General features: G+C 37.5%; 1 protein-coding gene across 4 annotated transcripts in view; it reads left to right on the forward strand.

Moving 5' to 3' along the window:
- PDLIM5 (PDZ and LIM domain 5) overlaps positions 1-19,696 on the forward strand; it is a 139,850-nt gene that overhangs the window by 91,602 nt on the left and 28,552 nt on the right. For all 4 annotated transcript variants that reach the window (XM_087935911.1, XM_087935910.1, XM_087935912.1 and 1 more), the window contains one exon: positions 16,912-17,090. In XM_087935911.1, the coding sequence (XP_087792037.1) occupies positions 16,912-17,090 (179 nt within the window). The remainder of the gene's footprint in view (positions 1-16,911; positions 17,091-19,696) is intronic.

Consider the following 19,696-nt stretch of genomic DNA (forward strand, 5'->3'; position numbering starts at 1 on the left):
CCATCATCCAGAAAGCATAGGAACTGAGAAGTGGTCTGTGGTCACCACCTGCAGAACCACTCCTTTATTGGGGATGTCTTGCTAACTGCCTCTGCTTTCCACCTGTTGTCTATTCCATTTGTACAACAGCATGTGAAATTGATTGTCTATCAGTGTTGCTACCTAAGTGGACAGTTTGATTTCACAGAAGTGTGATTGACTTGGAGTTACATTGTGTTGTTTAAGTGTTCCCTTTATTTTTTTGAGCAGTGTATAATGACGTGGGAAAATACCCGAACAAAGCTGAATACCATACATACATATATATACATATTATATGTTATACCAACATACATATTAATATTTAAGGTCAAGACAATTTTTAATTGTAACTTCATAGCTAATGTTAGAAAACTTACATTCTAAATTTGTACCATACATTTTTTCTTCAGAGAACTTTTTATCAACAATCCTCTGGAAGCCTTACCCAAGTGTGCACCTCATCCACCTGTGACCATCCATATTTTGAGTATTAACAGTCAAGTAGCCACCTTGTCTAAAACAACACCAGTTATTGCTAGGTAGTTTCAAATCTATCAATTGGATAGTGTTCGTAAAATAATAGAATGCATATTGTGGAAGATTATCTAGATTATAGTCCTAGATTATCTAGTCCAATTCCATCTCAGTGCAGGAATTCTTTACATAATTCTTAACCATGGCCATCCTGCTCCTTTTTAAAAATCCACAAAAACTGCTATTAAGATTGCAAAATGTTTGTCGCCTTGGGAAACTAGGGAAAAAGACAGATAAAATTTTTTTCTTTTTTAATAGTATTTTGACTGCTTTTTTTTCCTCTTGTGACAGTCCAGTTTGCACACTTCCCTTACAGAGAGGGGATGTTCTGCATGTTTTCTGTGCTTGCAAGAGAATTTTGTGTGATAAAATGGAGAAAGGAGCATTAAAAGTCTGCTAGAGGTTTGGTAATGTTCATCCTACTAAAGGTGTTTTATTCCACCAGAGGGCAGCAGTTTATTGAGTAAAAAACAAATCAACCTGTACAGCAGCATATTAGACAATCCTTGAGCCCATATGTTTGTGGTCCTTTATAGATAAAATAAAGATGTCAACATTTTCATACAGATAATCTTCCATAGATTCATAAATTGCTATTAAAAACCACAAGTTACTATTTCTTCAGAATCAATTCCCATCTAAAGAAAAAAGTTGCATATCATGTATATTTAATCTTCAGTGAAAAAAGATCCATCCTAGAAGCATATAGTTTAGTTCCTTTTTATTAATATCTGAGTGACCTTTCTGTGGCACGTCAACTGACCTTTATATGATGCTCCCATCTACCAGATTTTGTGAAAGGATTGTAACATATAGTTTGAACAAATGAAAGTGGCCTTAGATGCAACTCAGATGGGAAATTTCGATAACATGATTATATTCTCTTATTTCTTAGAAAGTGGATTATTTTCAGAGAAAGAAAGAACCTTAAATGTGAGATTCATGTATACTGTCCTTCTCCAATCTGCAGGAGGCCCATAAATTGTAGAGTTTAATTTTTAGAATTCTTACTAATAGGACCACTGCTGAGAGAATTTTGGGAATCTTTAAAATCCAGAAAGTGTTTAGGTTCGGAAAGACTGTTCTAATCTAGTTCACAATGTTAGTTCTTAAAAAAAAACCTCCAGTGCTTTAATTATTTCCTATTGCTTATTAAGCAATTAATATAGTGTCTGTTTAAACCTAACTCTTAATTGATCAAGGTCAAGAAGTCTAAAAACTCAGTCTTCTGAATTGATTGCCCCAGTTCCAAAGCTGGGAACAAATGAAACTGAACATAAAAAGAACCTACCCATGATGAGTACTGTGGGAACTCAGACCTTTGAACCTCTAGTACTTTCTCTTGCTTCTGTGGAATCCACTTCAACAGCCCAGCCTGAGAAATCTACACCGGAGCCTCCCTTTATTGGCAGGTACTCATATCCTGGCATTATTAAGACTTGCTTAAAAGACTTAGAGACTCCTTGTTTATCTTATGGTTGTGTGCAGCAGTTATGATAAGGAAGAAGACCAGCTGCTCTCTACCCATCTTAGTTTTCTATCAAGGCGGAGATTGAAAAACAGTATTTACTTTCCAGAGTGCTTTCCAGCATGCTCAAATACAAGTATTTCCAGTGAAGATAAAATATTAGTAAAAAATAAATATGAATGACTATAATTTCAATAGCAATAAGTCCTTCACCAAACAAACTGAAACTATTTGAAACTCAATACTAAGTATCAACCTTACCTATAGTATATGGATTTTTTCCCTAGGAGAGAAACATCTTGAAATTATATTTACTCCAAGAACTTCTTAAGAGAGTGTTGCTCAGCATAGCTTCATACATTTTTCTTCGTTACTACTTGTTTTTTCTGTGAGAGATCAGCTACATTTTTAAACACCTGAAGTGAATTGTTCTTTAAACATTATTAACTATTGATCCAAATCATCTGAAATAAAATGTGCTATATTAAACTCAGGGGAAGCAATCAGATTGCATGCTTTAAAAAAAAGCTTTTGACAAAACCTTTGCGGTGACTTCAAACTGCAATTTAAGAATGCAAACATGTAGTTTGAAAAATCTCTTCATTCAAGATGCCACACCTTAGTAAGATGGAAGATGCTTTTTCTCCCCTATGAAAGCTTCACAAAGTGTCCAGACTGATCTATTAGTGCCTGACATCTGGTAGTAGGTAGAAATAAAGTGAAAGGATAAATAGGACCAAACCCATATCTTCTTTTTCCCTACGCTGTTTTTCTGTTCAATTTTTTTCCTCCTTCTCTAGCTAGCTTCCAGAGGACAGTTATTCTTCTAAATATTTGAACTGATAATCTTATAGAGGATTTCTGAAATTAAGCTGGAGACTGTGTAAACTTAGATGAAGATCTTTGTTAACTATGGAGTTGAAGACTACTTATACTGTTAGTGCTTAGTGCAATTCCAATCATACACCTACTGAATATAAATAGCGGATGCTTCAACACCCTAATGAGGATGCTTTAAATAAGTATGTATGTAACACCAGTCAGTTCCTCAGGCTGGTATTTGGGTCATGTATTTCAATCATAATCGGATGCACTTTTTTAATTAAAAAGAGATTACATTATTAAGATCACTGCTTAATAATGTGTTTCAAAGCAATACTGTTCAGGCTGCAAAGCCAAGCCCATTAGACATTAACTGGACACAGGTCCCACTGAATAAATTAGGAAAAGTAAGTCTATAAAACTCTGTTTCTAATGCATTTGGAAGACTTCAGGTAACCTAAATGCAGTTTCCCAAAAGTGTCAAGGGTAGAAAGATACCAGAATATAAGACTCTGACTTATACACTTTTTAACATAGGCAACTTTCAAGGTGATGTTTCTATTAAGGAACAGTTTATCAACGTTTCGGAAAAAGTTGGTACGTTGGTGTGTTGCAATTAATTCTAAAATTGTATACATAACCTCTGCTTATCTACAATTATCTCAGATTCAGTTTTGTTTTCTTCCCTTGGACTGAATCTTGCATCATAGGAAATTGCTATTGGAAAATCCATTGGGAAGTTGTTTAACGCATCCTCAAATGCCCTTCACTTCAGTTCCAGTGGAGGCAACCACACATGTTAGGAGCAGTGCTGCTGTTGCTGTATCTGCCGCTGTATCGATGCGTTCCAGGTAGACATTATGTTGGAAAGGAATATCATGAGAGAAGCTCAAATTGCACAGAAGCACAGAAATATGTGAGATGTAATTCTGAGTGCTTTTAAGATAAGAAATATGTTCTAGCACTCTTAATGCAGTTAATTCACAGTGTTGGATCATGTGATTAAGTCTCAATTTCCCCCCTTTTTTCTTGGAATAGATCAGGGGTGTCAAACTCACGTCTTCACGGCAGCATCACATGACGTATTGGGACTTTCCCTCCCTTTGCTAAACTGGGCGTGGGTGTGGCCAGCACGTAACACATCCAAGCCCACAGGCCAGGAGTTTGACAGCCCTGAAATAGATGAATTAATTGGATTTACAATAGAGAAAATTGTGGGGTCCTCTCTGAGCTTGGTTGTTTTCTTGAAGACAGTTCATTACCCAAGCTAGGTAACATCATCAGTGTCAGCCACTGAAAATAGTTTCCAGTTATATAATCTGTCACATATATGTACATATGTATATATCTGACCTCTTCTATCCCAGTGAGTTGGGATTTTATGATAATTCTGATTTTATCTTGAATTGATTGCTCTGAAAAAATGTCAAGTCTATCATCTTTAGATTTTGTAAAGGAGTTGTAATCAGGATGCAAGGGGGAATCATTCTAATTATTTAAATGAATTCATAGAAGGTAATTGAGCAGCTTCTGTGTTTGAAATTTAAATAACTATTTGACCTAACTTTATAATTTTGACATTCCAATTTTGCTGAAATCTGAATTATCCTGTTGGCATATAATTCTAGTTAGGCAGTCTCCGAAGCTAAGTGGGGTTGGTCCCAATTAGCGCTTCGTCAAGGGACCAGCTGGTAGCTTACCTGGGAAATTGGAAGAAGCCCTGGATTGAATCAGTGTAAATTGAACTTAAAGCTTCCTTTATGTATTTTAATAATAGTACAGTATTTCATGAAGTCATTAGGTCATCATATAGAATTTCCAACTTCATAATCTTCATAAACAGTAATATATTTTTCCAGGATATATTTAGATTGAACATTTCTTCATTGATATGCTTAATATATCATGAAAAATACAGGATGAGGAGACTTTTGCAGATGCTTTAGATTAGGGGTGTCAAACTCAATTTCATTGAGAGCCACATAAGGTTTGTGTTTGACCTCGGGGGGCATGGCCAGGGTGGATGTGGCCAGCTTGACAGCACTCATGTTGGAGGTGGGGGCACCTGTGGCCCAAGCACTCTGCCAGCGAAAATGGACTCCTGAGCTCTGTTTTTGGCAGTGATGGCCTCCTGCAACCCTCTGCCTTCTCCCCCAAGCTCCATTTTTGCCATCGCAGCCCTCCCAAGCTCTGTTTTTGCTGGCAGAGGCACCACGGGCTAGACCTTTGCTGTTTCCAGGATGGCTCCGTTGGCCAGATCTAAGCACTCTGCAGGCCGGATCCAGCCCATGAGACTTGAGTTTGACACTCCTGCTTTAGAGTTTAGTATGATTGAGGTACAGATTCTTTTATCCAAGATCTGAGAGCATTATTTGGTAATATACATTGTTTGGTTGATTGAATAACAATGCATGTTAGTCTCTAGGTACTAGAAAATGAAAGAAGCTATTTTCCTCGTCAGTTTTAGCATGGATAGCTTTCTATTTAATGTATAATGATAATTAGTTTTCCTTTTCTCTTTAATTTTCTCTTTAAATACTTACTAGACTTCCAGATTATAGTAGCTATCGTTCTCTGTTGGATGCTCTTCTCATTACTCCTATTATTAAACACCCACTTCTGGAAAGCACAAGGCCATCAAGGAAATCTACAAGTGTTCTGGAAGTACAAAGGAAATTGAGGTAGTAAAAATATAGCAAATTTTCAAGGCCACTTCTACCTCATCCTCATACTTATATCTAACTCACTGGCTCTTTGGATTGTTTTGAATTTCAATCCCACTTACACTATTGTAGTAAAAGTTGTACATTTCTTTTTGCTTAAGTTCTTCATTTTAAAAACTAAGAAAGGTATGTCACTGGTTTATTTACACAAAAACTTTTGTGCATGAGTATCAATCACTCACTACTAGCATAGTATCTGTATCGGACTAATGGAGGGGGAGAGAAAAGTCATATTTTAATGTTAAGACTATGCTAAAATATTTCAATCATTATAGCAAAATGTTTTATAAATGGCTCATGTCCATTGCTGGTACCACGTTATTCAAATCAGGTTAATTTAAGATATTTTAGGTTGATGGTGGTCTTCCAACTCATTTTGAATTTATGATGTGATTCATGGCACAGAACCATTTTCCCTTATTTAAAAAGTATGACCTTTCAGTTAACTCCAAGGTGGGGAAATATTACTAGAGTGGAATCAATAGGTCTGGATTGAGGTACTGGCAGTGTTCCTCCAGTGTGGAAACCACATGTTCTAAAGAAGTATTATTAGAACAGAGAGGCTTTTTTTCTTCTATTCCCCTGGTATTTGCTGACTTAGTCTGACTGCAATAGTTGGGAAATGGGACAGCAAATAAAAGATTATTCACACATTTGCCACCTACTCTGTAAAACACTTCACGATTCCTGGTGGGGTGGTGCGTTTTGCTTTGTGTCATATTTTCTGACCACAGCTATGATAACATGAGAACCAACTTTTCTGGCAAGTTTTATTTTAACCAACAAAGCAGAGGTTTTGATGATTTAAATGCAGCTCGCTCATTTATTGTGTCTAATAAACTAGTTCCTTTGGGACGCTTGGATGATTTCACTGTTAAAATGCTTCATAAGTACATATTATTCAGATTAGCCAAATGTGAACACATAAAAGCTTATTTTGTGAAGATTTTAAAAACCTTCTCCATAATCAGTGAAAAGTCACTTTTTGTACTTTCTGTCCCTTCCTTCCTTCCTTCCTTCCTTCCTTCCTTCCTTCCTTCCTTCCTTCCTTCCTTCCTTCCTTCCTTCCTTCCTTCCTTCCTTCCTCAGCATAAACCTTTGTAACCCAAGTTGGGGGCAATATGCTGACTCTGTAAACTGCTTACAGAGGGCTGTAAAGTGGCATATAAGTCTGCAATTGCTGTTGCTGTATGATCCTTCCCAAATCTGAGTTCAGGTTACCTTTGAGTTAACCTCATAATGTATGAAAATGCTACTCTCTATATTTAACAGTAGCAAGATATAGAAAACTAGAATCAAAAACCTTTTCTACTTGTGACCTTTGCAGCTTTAAGATGTTTGAAGTTCAACTCCTAGAATTACAAAGGCAGCAGGAGCAAATTATGAAGATGGGCAAATATTAAGACTGAGGAAGGGAAGGGAGTCTTATTCAATTTCAGAAATTCCACATTGCATTTCATTCTTAAAATATTTTTGGCCATCTTTCTTTTGCCAAACCTTACTGATGGCTCACAATCCACAATGATAAAAAAACAACAAGAAAATGATACAACACACAGTTTCACCAGGCCTTCTTTTCTGGAACCTATTTGTGTAGGCTTCCAAAGCCTGCAAACTCCTGGCACAACTTTGGAACACTTTAGAAACCCAGCATAACTTTGAAAGGCTTCAGAGACTCCACAAGAGTTCACACACAGTTTCTAAATGCTTCCCAAGTTGTGTAGGGTTTCTGAAGTCCCCCCAAAGGTGAGTGATACTTAGGAAGGCTTTGGACCCCTGGTTTGACAGACTCCCAAGACTCCCCCACTATCAGGAGGCTTTCAAAACTTTTCTGAAGTTGCATCAGACTTCCAAAGCCTTCCAAAATTGCGCCAAGTTGTTCTGAAATGTTCAGAAGCTTTGCACAAATTCTGCACAAACAGGTTCCGAGAAAGAAGACCTGACATGACTGAGCTGCCTTGGAGAGGTTGTAGATCAGAGGTGTCAAACTCAATTTCATTGAGGGCCACATCAGCCTTTGTGTTTGACCTCGGAGGGGACAAGTGGGCAAGGGAGAGGTGACGTGCGGTGGGCATGGCCAGGGTGGGCATGGCCACCTTGACGTCCTGCAGCCCTCTTCCAGCAAAAACAGAGCTGGGGAGGGCCTCCCTCAGCCCTCACAATCTCCATTTTCACTGGCAGAGGCACTGCAGGCCAGTCCTTCACTGTTTCCAGGGCTGCCCTGGAGGCCAGATCTAAGCGCCCCATGGGCTAGATCCAGCCCGCGGGCCTTGAGTTTGACATTCCTGTTGTGGACACTTCTCCATAGCAGCAGACAAACAATGGAAAATAAGTGGTACCTGGCAGATCCTCAAGAGCACTGAGCAGTGGGACAATTGCACCATTCCTCGATTCTCATGTACCTTAGATCTGGAGTCCCTGATCTCTAGGTGTCCCCAACCTGTGGACCGGGACTAGTCCGCAGCATTCCAGAAATGGGCCGCACAAACAAGCAAAGCCCAATCCATGGAATGCAGGAAGCACATGAAACCGTGCCCCCTCCGGTCCACAGAAAAACCGCTCTCCCTAGATCAGATCTCTGGTGCCCTAAAAATTGGGGGCCACTGCCTTAGAGAACAATGCAAGGTGGTATTTGTGACTGGCAGTGGCAGAACTAGGGTTTAGGCTCAGTGGTATGACTAAGTACCACCTTATAGAGCAGGAGTGTCGAACTCAAGTCGTCATGGTGGTGCCATGTGATGTATCGGGACTTTTTCTTCTTTGCTAAACCGAATGTGGGCATGGCCAGCATGTGACACATCCGGCTCGCAACCTGAGAGTTTGACAGCCCTGTTGCAGAGCAACCTAGCTGAAGATGAAGATAGGTAAGGGAGATGCAGCACCTCTGCAATGATAATGGTGGGCATGTTGCCAATGCTGAAATTTTGATCATGTGACTGCTGGGTGCTACAGGGGCTGTAACTTGGGGCAACAGTCATAGCTGCTATTGTTCAGCACCATTATAATTTCAAATGATCGCTGAACAAACAATTGTAAGTTGAGGACTACGTGTGATCCTACTAGCATCTTCATAAATTTTAATTTAATACAAAAAAAAAGAAAGAAATATGTTTATTGTTTGGAATGACGTTAGAAAGCTATTTTTTCAATATACTCTGTATCTGAGAAAAAATGTAAGAACTTTGAATAATTTGGATTTTCAGACTTTTGCATATTCATTTATCAACTCAGGAGGCAAAACAATCTTGAGTCATTTTGCCTTATTTATCTTCCCCACTTCTATTTTTTCATACGTCTAGCTGTTCTTTCCCTTTCTTTAGATTCTGCTAGAACAATGTTGCCTTTAGCAATATTAAACATTAATCTTTGCAATTTTACAGTGGAGAGTTATTTAAAAGGAGAGAAATATGAATCCCTTCTGTAGAATTCCTTCTTTGCGTTTTTTGTGAGTCTGGCACTAAGCATTTTTTATGTTGCCATATGCAGACAATTTTTCCAAATATTTTTCTCATAGCTACAAACATTGTGAAACGATGGTTATATTTTAAGAATAGTTTCCTTTGTTTAAAATTCCACAAATTGCAAAACAGAGGATATTTTAAAAATGTATTAGAGTAAGACTTTCAAAAATAACAATTTTAGATGTATTGAAGAGAAACTATTCCTTAATTTTTAGTTCAAATATTGATTCCACATTAACTCTTAAAATTGAAGAAATCTGGATAGTTTCGATCAATGGCCATTTAGAAGTGACACTTCATGAAAGTCTCACATCTTATGATCTATCCTATCATTATGGCCTCACATTTGGTAAATCAGGGTTCCCGGACCAGTGATTTTCTTATAATATTGAGTAAGAGAACGGCATGGATATCTTTCAACTTTTCTTTTTCATCCTGCTCACTCCCAGAATTATATTAAGTGAAGTGTTTCTTAACAATTAAAATTGGAGTTCTATAAAAGAACTAAAATAAGTTGAAATTATTTTTTTTGCTATCAGCAGTTGAAGATGAAGTTATTGTTTTTTTGTAACTCAGATGCTTTTTAGATAGAATATTAGAATCTGATTTAAAATTCTCATCCATCATGGGCTTATGACATTGGCAAAAGAAACTGACTTCATCCTTCCTGTGATTATAAATTTATCCTAAGCATAGGTAAGATTGTGCTATGCTTAAAATATTTAAATTTCTATGTGTTTTGTTAAGATTTAAGAAATGATCATCTTAGTCTGGGTGTTCTGTAAATGATGGTGCATTAGTTTAGAGACTGGGCAAGAAACATAGCACTTTGCCTATATAGATGATGGATTTTGTTCAATTTCCTCGTTATTATTAAGAAAGAGAAGGAATCTGTCCCTGGAGTATTTTTATAAGACTAACAGAAAAATACCAGTATATGAGATTCTAGGACATTTTCTAGTTACACAATGCATTATACAACCTGACATTTTTTTCTTCGGTCCAGTTTTGAGGCAGCACAATGCCTTGATGAGTGAGTGGCTCGGGTATAAATAAAGTAGGGGGAGAAACACCCATAAACATACATAAAAAGAGCACCTGGTTGACCTTGAATCGGCCAAGTGAATCAAGGGAGAAAGTTAAATGGGTTAAAAATAATTATAAAACCAAAGGAATCCTAGATTAGGGGTGTCAAACTGGCTCACGGGCCAGATCCGGCCCACAGGGTCCTTAGATCTGGCCCATGAGGCCACCCTAGAAACAGCAAAGGACTGTCCTGCGATGCATCTGCCAGTGAAAACTGAGCTCAGGGGGGCCATTGAGGCCCTCCCAGGCTCCACTTTTGGCTACGAGGGCCTCCTGCTGCCCTCTGCCAGCAAAAACAGAGCTGTGGGGGGCAACAGAGCTCAGGAGCCCATTTTTGCTAGAAAAATGCTCGGGCCACCATAGACTCCCCTGACACAAGTGATATCAAGTTGGCCATACCCAGCATGGCCACGCCTCTGCTGGCCCCTGAGGTCAAACACAACCATTCCTGTATTAGATATATACTAGATACTGGTTAGTAGATACAGTATACGAGATACTGGTGTATTAGACACTAGCTTTTAGAACTACTTGTGTACAAGTATTTTTGAGAAGACTGATCAGAATATGCAGATCATATTGGTAATGGCTTTGTGTGTGTCTTTAGCTTGCAGAGGTCATTGAATCAGTTTTCCATTTTAAGTATTTTGTTTTTATGTCAACTTATTTATTTCTGGAAATCTTCTAATTTTGGGAACATTCACTTGGAAAAAATACAGCAACATGGCCAGTTCCAGGCCAGACTGTTTATGGGGAAGCCAATTCTTCTTGGCAGAGGGCCTAACCTAGAAGAATTATGACATATAAAAACCAAAGTGGTGGTCCTACTGAAATGTTGGCACTTTCTTTGATTGTACACCCCTAGCAGATGTCTGACTCTCTTTGGAAAATGGACAAATAGCTTTTGATAGTTTTGAGGGAAGAGGTATCTATCTTATTAAGTATCTCACAATTGGAATCTAAATTACTGTTCAATCTAAATTTCTCCATCTTAAAATGTCTTTCTTCCCTAAAAAAACAACATGGTCTTGCATTGCATTAGATCTTATTTCCTGAATTTGATGCACAAAGAAAGTGACTTGGGAAGTGACAGAATCTCTCTTTGTTCCCTTTTAAAAGACCTGTTCTTTAGAACAAAGATTATACTTTAGGACAATGGGAAATTAAACAATTATTATCTGGAAAACTGTATCTGCTTGATAAATTTAAGTCTACTTGGGGGGGAGATACAACAAATGGAAAAGTAGGTAAGATAGGGTTCAGTTCTCATGTATCTCATTAACTTTGACTTACATGTCTCTATTGCTCTAATTTATTAGTCACTGTAACTAAGTTAAAATATACTAAATGTCATTAATGGTGTTTTTGAGTATTCCATTGCCAGACTGCTGCACTTAGTTCTAATTTGATTTTTTGGATAACTTAAAGCAAATTTCTTTATCCTGAAACGATGAATACAGTGATTTCACATATAACTTCAGGTAAAAGTGCTATATTATTGAAATTCAGGTAGTTTGTTCACACATAGGTTTCTGTTATAAATAAAGTTAGGTACTGTAAGAAATGAAGACCATTGTAGAAATGAAGACCACCATAGCCCAAGTATCAAGGTGGGCTGAGACTTCAAATTAATTCAAATTAATAATAATTTTTTTGACCACACACATTTTGTCTTGTCTATGGACACTTTTGGAATTGGCCATTCGAAGCAAAGAACTTCTGCTTTACAGTTTTGATTCAAATTGGTAATTTATTAATAGAAGAAGGAATCCTTATCAAGAGAGTAATTAATGTGCCCCCGCCTCTCTTTATTCCTTTTCCTATATGTGGTGTAGCTAACTGGAGAGTTTTCATTTTTGTCTTTTCCCATGCTGTCCAAGGAAGATGTAGTATGGAAAATGGGAAGAATGCCATTGTTCTGACTGATGAGTGCCATAGTGGATCTGAATCAGAGGTGGTATGCAGTTGGTTTGCACCAGTTCTGGCGTACTAGTAGCAGAAATTTTGAGTAGTTCAGAGAACCAGCAAATACTAACTGTGGCTGGCCCCACCTGCCCACCCCCACCCTATCTGTCCTATATTTCCTTGTTTTTTTTAGTTCAGCTGATTCACCTGGCAGAGCGGGTTGCCGTGCCTCAGCTGAGCTAAAAAACAGCTCATTTCACTAACACTTGACAGAGGGCGGTTGTTGATTGCTGTGTACGCAAAGCACGCTCTCATAGAACCGGTACGAAAAAAAATTGGAATCCCACCACTGGTCTGAATAATTCATAGGAAGGGCTGGAATGGCATGGATGTTCATTACTTATCATACATTTCCTCTCTATCCAGATGTAAAAGTATTATGTGTAGGAGGAGTGAAAGAGAATGTGATAGCATGTTGCAGAGGCATATGGGTATGCTGGTTATATAACATCGCTTTGTAAGCTTTGAAAGTTGGATCTTACATAAATTAACAGATTGTCCATCTGTTATGGATAGCAAAATTAGATTAAAATACAATAATTAATATGCTCTAAACAGTTGATGGAGGTCTTGAAGTTCCAGATAGGAATTTAAATGAAAATCCTGTTGAGCTCCAAAGGATTTTAAATACAGAAGGAAATACAACTTACTTACTTACTCCCTCTCTCCCTCCTTCCTAACTTCCTTCTGTCATTCCTATATCCATCCTCCTTTCCTCCTTCCTTCCTAACTTCCTTCCTTCTCTCATTCCCATATCTTTCCTTCCTTCTTCCCTCCCTACCGCCCTTCCCTCCTTCCCTTCTAACTTCCTTCCTTCTCATTCTCATATCCTTCCTTCCTAACTTCCTTCCTTCTCTCATTCCTATATCCATCCTTTCTTCCTAACTTCCTTCCTTCCTTCCTTCCTTCCTTCCTTCCTTCCTTCCTTCCTAACTTAATTCCTTCTCTCATTCCCATATCCATCCATCCCTTCCTCCCTTTCTTCCTTCCTTCCTTCCTAACTTCCTAACTTCTCTCATTCCCATATCCTTCCTAACTTACTTCCTTCTCTCATTCCCGTATCTATCCTTCCTTCCTTCCTTCCTTCCTTCCTTCCTTCCTTCCTTCTTTCCTTCCTTCCTTCCTTCCTTCCTTCCTTCCTTCCTTCCTTCCTTCCTTCCTTCCTCTGAACTCTTTCACGATGATGAAAATAGATTTACTTGAAAAATATACCCAGTTGCCCTCATGTGAACTCTGGTATCTTTTTGCTGGATATGATAACTTGACAGATGCCCAATTCTTGTAGTCTTTTCTTCCCTTACACCATGATCCATTAATCAATCTCCAATGCATAGAATTATACTAGAAAGCAAGCTGCATTTTTTTTAAAATCAGCATGTTGCATATTGATAACATTTCCATAATTACTTAAGTACGATATGAAGATTAACCCTGGAAGGAAACCCGGAGGGAATGCAGCCACAGGAACTCAAAATGTTCTCTGTTTTGGTAATGAACGCCTTACAAAACTAGTTCCAATATTATTGGTGTGTGAGGTCTACTGCAAATGTTGACAGAAGGACTCCTGCCAACCTCAATAGGCATAGCGTGTGTCATAAATCAAAAGTTTCATGTGAGGCCAATTGTTCAGCTAAACCTCAGCTTTCCTCCCTTTAAAATGCCCCCAGTTTCTAGTTACATGCCTCTAAGTTTAGCTTTAATAGCATGGGTCGTGCCACTTTTCATGTATCTTTCTGTATAAATTCACATGTTTAAATGCGTTTGGCAATACAGATAGTTCTCACCCTAGAACCATTTGTTTAGTGTCTGTTCAAAGTCTATTTATTTTTATTTATTTATTTGGTTTGTCAATTGCTTACAAGATAATAGGTAAAAGTATAAACATGAGTAAGGATACAGGAAATAGGTATGAATAAATGGGGACAGTAGGACAGGGACGGTAGACACGATGGTGCACTTAGGCATGTCCTCTTAGGAATGGGGTGAGGTCAATAGTAGTTTGAGGTTAAGGGAGCGGGGATTAGAGGATGTAACAACAGAGTCAGGTAGTGAAAAAAGTGACTCTTTTTCACAGTTATAACCATTGCAGCGTTCCCATGGTCACATGATCGAAATTCTGACCCTTGGCAACTGACTCATATTTATGTCTGTTTCAGAGTCTTGGGGTCACGTGATCACCTCTGGCAAGCTTAAGGCAAACAAACTCAGTGGGGAAGCCAGAATCACTTAACAACCATGTTACTAATTTAACAACTGCAGGGATTCAGTTAACAACTGTGTCAAGGCACATCATAAAATGGGACAAAACTCACTTCACTGTTTCAACAACAGAAATGTTTTGGGCTCAATGGTGGTCGTAAGACGAGGACTACCTTGAATGTCTGGTCATAATTTCATTGAATTCGTGTATTGTTCAGTAGGTTTCGTGCCTGCGATATCTGGGTTAAGATAAAGCAGTTTTATCTTAACCCAGAGAGAGTAGGCATGAAACCTACTGAACAGTACACAAATTTAAACAAGAGGAGACCAAGAGACAGCAGAATTCTTTATGTTACTTTGTTGGTTGCCCTCTCCCCTCTTTGGAAGAGCTTTATAGCTCCCGCTGCCTTAAGAAAGTTCAAAACATTCTCAAAGATCCATCTCATCCTGGGAACCCTTTTGTTGAACTGTTACCATCTGGCAGACGGTACAAGACAATAAAAACAAGGACAAATAGGCTGAAAAACAGCTTCTGCCCCAGGGCAGTAGCTCTTTTGAATTCTGCTGTATAGTGCAATGTTGGTGCGGTATCGGGGGTTTTCGGTTCAATGAGTGAAGGGTGAAGGATGTGTGTTTGTGTTTATTTTCATGGTCATGGTCATGATGTGCACTGAAGATGGGGTTTGATTTCATTGTACGAGGTGCAATGAAAATAAAATAAAATAAACCATATTCTTCAGCAAAATCATGCTTGAAGCCACTTTCATATTTGTTAGTCCATAGACTTAATGCAGTCTTCATTGTTTAGCAGGACTTCCATAGCAATGTTAAAGGGGAAAAGGACTTTCCTTGCTATTTTTTAAAAAAATCATACACTTGTAGAATGGATCTTGAAAGATACATAAAAAGACTTCCATGACGATAGGAACTTTTGTTCTATTAATACTTTTGTGGAAACTGCCACCATCAACCACAGGCAGAACCTTAAAGTCTACATAGCTTTACTACCGGAAGTCCTCAACTTACAGCAGTTCATTTAGTGACCACTCAAAGTTACAACAGCACCGAAAAAAAGTGACTTGTGATCACTTTTCACAGTTACGGACTTTGCAGCCTCCCCATCATCCATCATGTGATCAAAAGATGCTCGGCAACTGGTTCATAGTTACGACAGTTGTAGTGTCCCAGGGTCAAGTGATCACCTTTTGCGACCTTCTGGCAAGCAAAGTTAAGTGAGGAAGCCACTTGACAACCAGGTTACTAACTTAATCAATTGCAGGGATTCATTTACAAAGTCGTAAAGTGGGGCAAAAGTCACTCAACAAATGCCTCGCTTAACAACAGAAATTTTGGGCTCAATTGTGGTTGTAAGTCAAGGACTACCTGTATTTAGAAAAGAGCAAGCCAAACGCTGTAATTATTGTAATGTATACTTTGAGGATGCTTTCCTACAGTTACTTATTTTGGAATATTTTCAAGCAGATTTACTAAATCAGACCAATGTTTTAATTGTGAAATTACAGAATTTCCAAAGTGACTTAACCTGTATGAAAACTTAGAACTAAATCCAAGAGAAACTTGTCCTTTCCCAAAATGTAAACTCCCTCCCACCCAAATTGCTTCAATTCTCACTTTCTCTAAACCAGTAGATCTTACCAGTTATGTATATGATACACATAGTATTTTCTTGCCGTAAGACATGTTAACTCTTTCATATTTGCTGGATTTAAATTTTAATCAGATAAATGATGGATATTAAATGCAATCAGTAAAATATATTCTTGCTGCACTAATAACCAGAACCATTTTTTGAGGTGGAATAAATGAACAGGAAGGCCCTCAAATGTTATAGGCTTGGTTTAGCCTTCCTTATTTTAAAGAAAGTATAATGTGAACACATGGACTGGTAGACAGTTATATTCATAATCTTAACTCTAAACTTGTGGGTACGTATCTAATTGTTGATTTTCTAGTCTGGGGTTGAATTGTGAAAGGCAGTTCCTCTTTCTTTGGGTGCTTACATCTGAAATTTTGTTCATGGTTTTGAAGAAAGTAGTTTTATACACTGTGAAAATGAATCCTTCTGGACTTTGAAAAATACCACTATATTTATTATTAAAAACAAATCAATCAAATGTGTTTCACATGAGCATGTCTTAGCATTAACTGAAGGCTCAGAATTCTGGGAAATTGGAAAGGGAACAACTATCTCTGTCATAAAAAGCAATTTAAACAAGATCTTTATAAATTACAATGAACGATACGGATATCTGAAACAGTTCAAGTATGGATGACATGCAAAGAGTATGGATTAGGGCAAGGGTCTTCAAACTTGGCAAGACTTGTGGACTTCAACTCCCATTCAATTCCTGAGCTAACATGACTGGAGGAGGAATTTTGGGAGTTGAAGTCCACAAGTCTTAAAGCTGTCAAGTCTGAAGACCCCTGGATTAGGGTGTCCTATGGGATTTGCAGTAGTGTGTGCAAAATTGAGAACAAACAGTGAAGGAGCAGCCTTTCTGATAATAAATTAAAATAATTTTCTTTGTATTTATATAAAAGAACATTTCCATTGAATCATTGTGCTTGTTTGGGGATTGTGCTGAACTAATATTTTTTTTTCTTCAAACAGCGATTCTTTGGAACCCACACAATTTACTACTTGTACTGCTTCTGCAGTAAGAAGCATGCCTGAAAACCCAGAAAATGGTGCCAGTAGAACTATTTCAGCTGAGTCTGGAGCAGGATTCAAGCCCAAAGGACCTCAATATGCTGAGAAAACCTCAGGCTGGGAGTCTTCTAAGCAACCAGGTAAATTATTCAAGGTTTTGATTTGGTTGCTGATTTTGAAATCAAATGTTTTATATACAAATATTGATGCTACCTGATAATATTTGATGCCGAGTCCAGATTTGTGTGCTTTACTTTCCTTGAAAATTTAGTGTTCAAATGCAATGCAAAAATATAGAATAACAAAATTAATAAAATTCATTTTCACCAATGGATCCCCTGTAAAGTAAAATTGTTGTGAAGAATGAAGACTGCCATTTTAACACAAGAAGCATGGAGGTTGGTTTTGCTTGATATTGAATTTATTCATATTGATTTGATGTGTTGGTATTATGTACCATATGGCACAAAAATATACCTGATGTCTCCATACATCTCACTGCACATATACTTCTAGTTAGAACAGAGCAGAGATTCAGGGCTGTCTTCATATGTGTAATACCATGACCCAGATATTACAATTCTATACGTTGGGTCAATTTATATAGACATGAGAATGTGAAATCTTAGTTTGTGTTGCCTTGAATTTAATAATGGAAGAAAAGTGAGCTCTCTTCTGCAAGGAAGATGGGTTATAGTCTCAATATATAATAATATATAGAATAAGGAGAATGAGGGAAAAATCAGTTGCCTATGGCATGGATATGATACATTGGATGAGACTGCATATTGAAAGACTCTTAATCTTGATAAGTTTTAAATAATTATTTTCCATAGATAGGGGTCTTTCCCCCTGGGGAAAGTTTTTCCAGGGAGAGCTGTTTCTTTTGGAGAAAGAAGTTAGAAGAATTTCCTTCTCTGTCCTTCCCTTTAAATCTTTTTATTTTATTTGTTTTAGCTCTGCTAAATCAAGGAAAGCTGAAGTGAGATCATAAGCACAGTCAGTTTCATTGAGCAACTACTTCATTTGACAGCTAATTTGAAGTCACAAATGTGGTTTCTAAACAAGAACTACCTGTTTGTTGTACTTAGAAATATGCAGAATTGAGTAGCGGGTACATATAGTTTTACCATTGTTATCAAGGGCCTAAATGAACACATTAACCAGGAGTATCTGTCACCAGCTTAGTTGTTATATCAGTTATGTTCTTTCCCATAGCTGATATAGTCACAGGGCTGTCCTATTCATGTACTGTACTAGTAATGTTTATTTAAGTAATTGCAATGTGCTTTGCTGCTACTATTCCTGATAGAATGTGGCGTTTTCAGTGGGACATCCTTTTACACAAAACTATTATACATGCCATTAGCTACTAAGCTATTTTCAAATAAGGTAACCAGTCTGGCATATAACACAACCAGTGTTGTGTTAAAAAAAAAACTTGCTAGATTTTTTTTTAAGACACTAATAATCACAATAAGTTTGCTGTCACTTGTAAGAGCATTATCTAGGAATAAATAACTCCTCTAAGTTTGATTTTTTGGACAGTATGACCGACCATTCTCTCCTTTGGTATTTGTGAAGCTGCTATTTCAAGATTTTAGACTTATAGAGACCTTCACTGTATGAATTTTAGGTATGCATTGATTTTTCTCCTCCCTGAAAGTTCCTCCCTGAACTTTCATTCAGTACAGTACGCAGTGAAGGTTTAAGCAACAGTAATTTCATGCTGTTGTGTTTTAATCATTTTTTCCCCATTCAGTTGAGCTCCATGAAAGTTACGGTGCTTCAAAATAAGACTTTAGCCTAGAATTAGATTAAATAACTAAATAACTAAATAGGGCACCATTACACTAAAAATCAAACTTGTAATTATTGCTTTTTTCCCCCTTATGTATCTGTAGGTAGAACATACACTTATACACATAGCAATTTGGTAATTCTAAAACGAGCATATTAGCAGTTTTCAGATCTTCCATTTGTTTTTCCTTAGGCTGCAATAACACAACAACAAAGCAAACTTACTAAAAGGTTGACTTCATTAACTCGGTGGGAAATTTCCAAGTGAAAACGTATTGGATTGTACTGCTGAAATCTAATAAAGAAAGAAAACTATAGGCTGTTAAGCCAAGCAGGTGGTCCTTGACTTACAGCCACAATTTGGACCAGAATTTCCATAGTAAACTGGTGCAGTCATAAAGCAAGTCATACATAATTGGACCTTATTTTATGACTATTTTTTACTGCATTTGTTAGGTGAATCATTGTAGTTGTTTAAGTGAATCCAGCTTCTCCAGTTGACATTGGTACTGGAAAAGTTATAGATTGAAACTATATTTGCTCAGGATGCTATAACCGGTCATAAATGTGGGCCGGTTGGGAAGTACCCAAATAGTGATTACGTGTCTGAGAGAGACAGTCATAAGTGACAAAAGTTATAAACACTTTTTCTAAGACCATTATAATTTTGAACCATTGTTAAACCAACAGTTGTAAGCTGAAAATTACTCATATATCTTAATTTTTTTTTCAAATGCTTTAGTAAATATATTTCCAATCGAATATTTCAATTCATTTGCATAGTAAACTCATAAATTAAACATACTTAATTGATTCTTGGCATGCTAATATTTGACTTTTGTTTAAAATACTTTTGGCTATGTGTAAACTGGATATGATACACGTGGTTCTTTAGACTTTCCAAATTATTTTAGAGTGATTATTTTTTTTGGGGGGGGGCGGTCTG

This window comes from Pseudonaja textilis, chromosome 6 (genome assembly GCF_049901715.1).
Source record: "Pseudonaja textilis isolate UNSWEBS1 chromosome 6, rPseTex1.2, whole genome shotgun sequence".
NCBI lineage: Eukaryota > Metazoa > Chordata > Lepidosauria > Squamata > Elapidae > Pseudonaja > Pseudonaja textilis.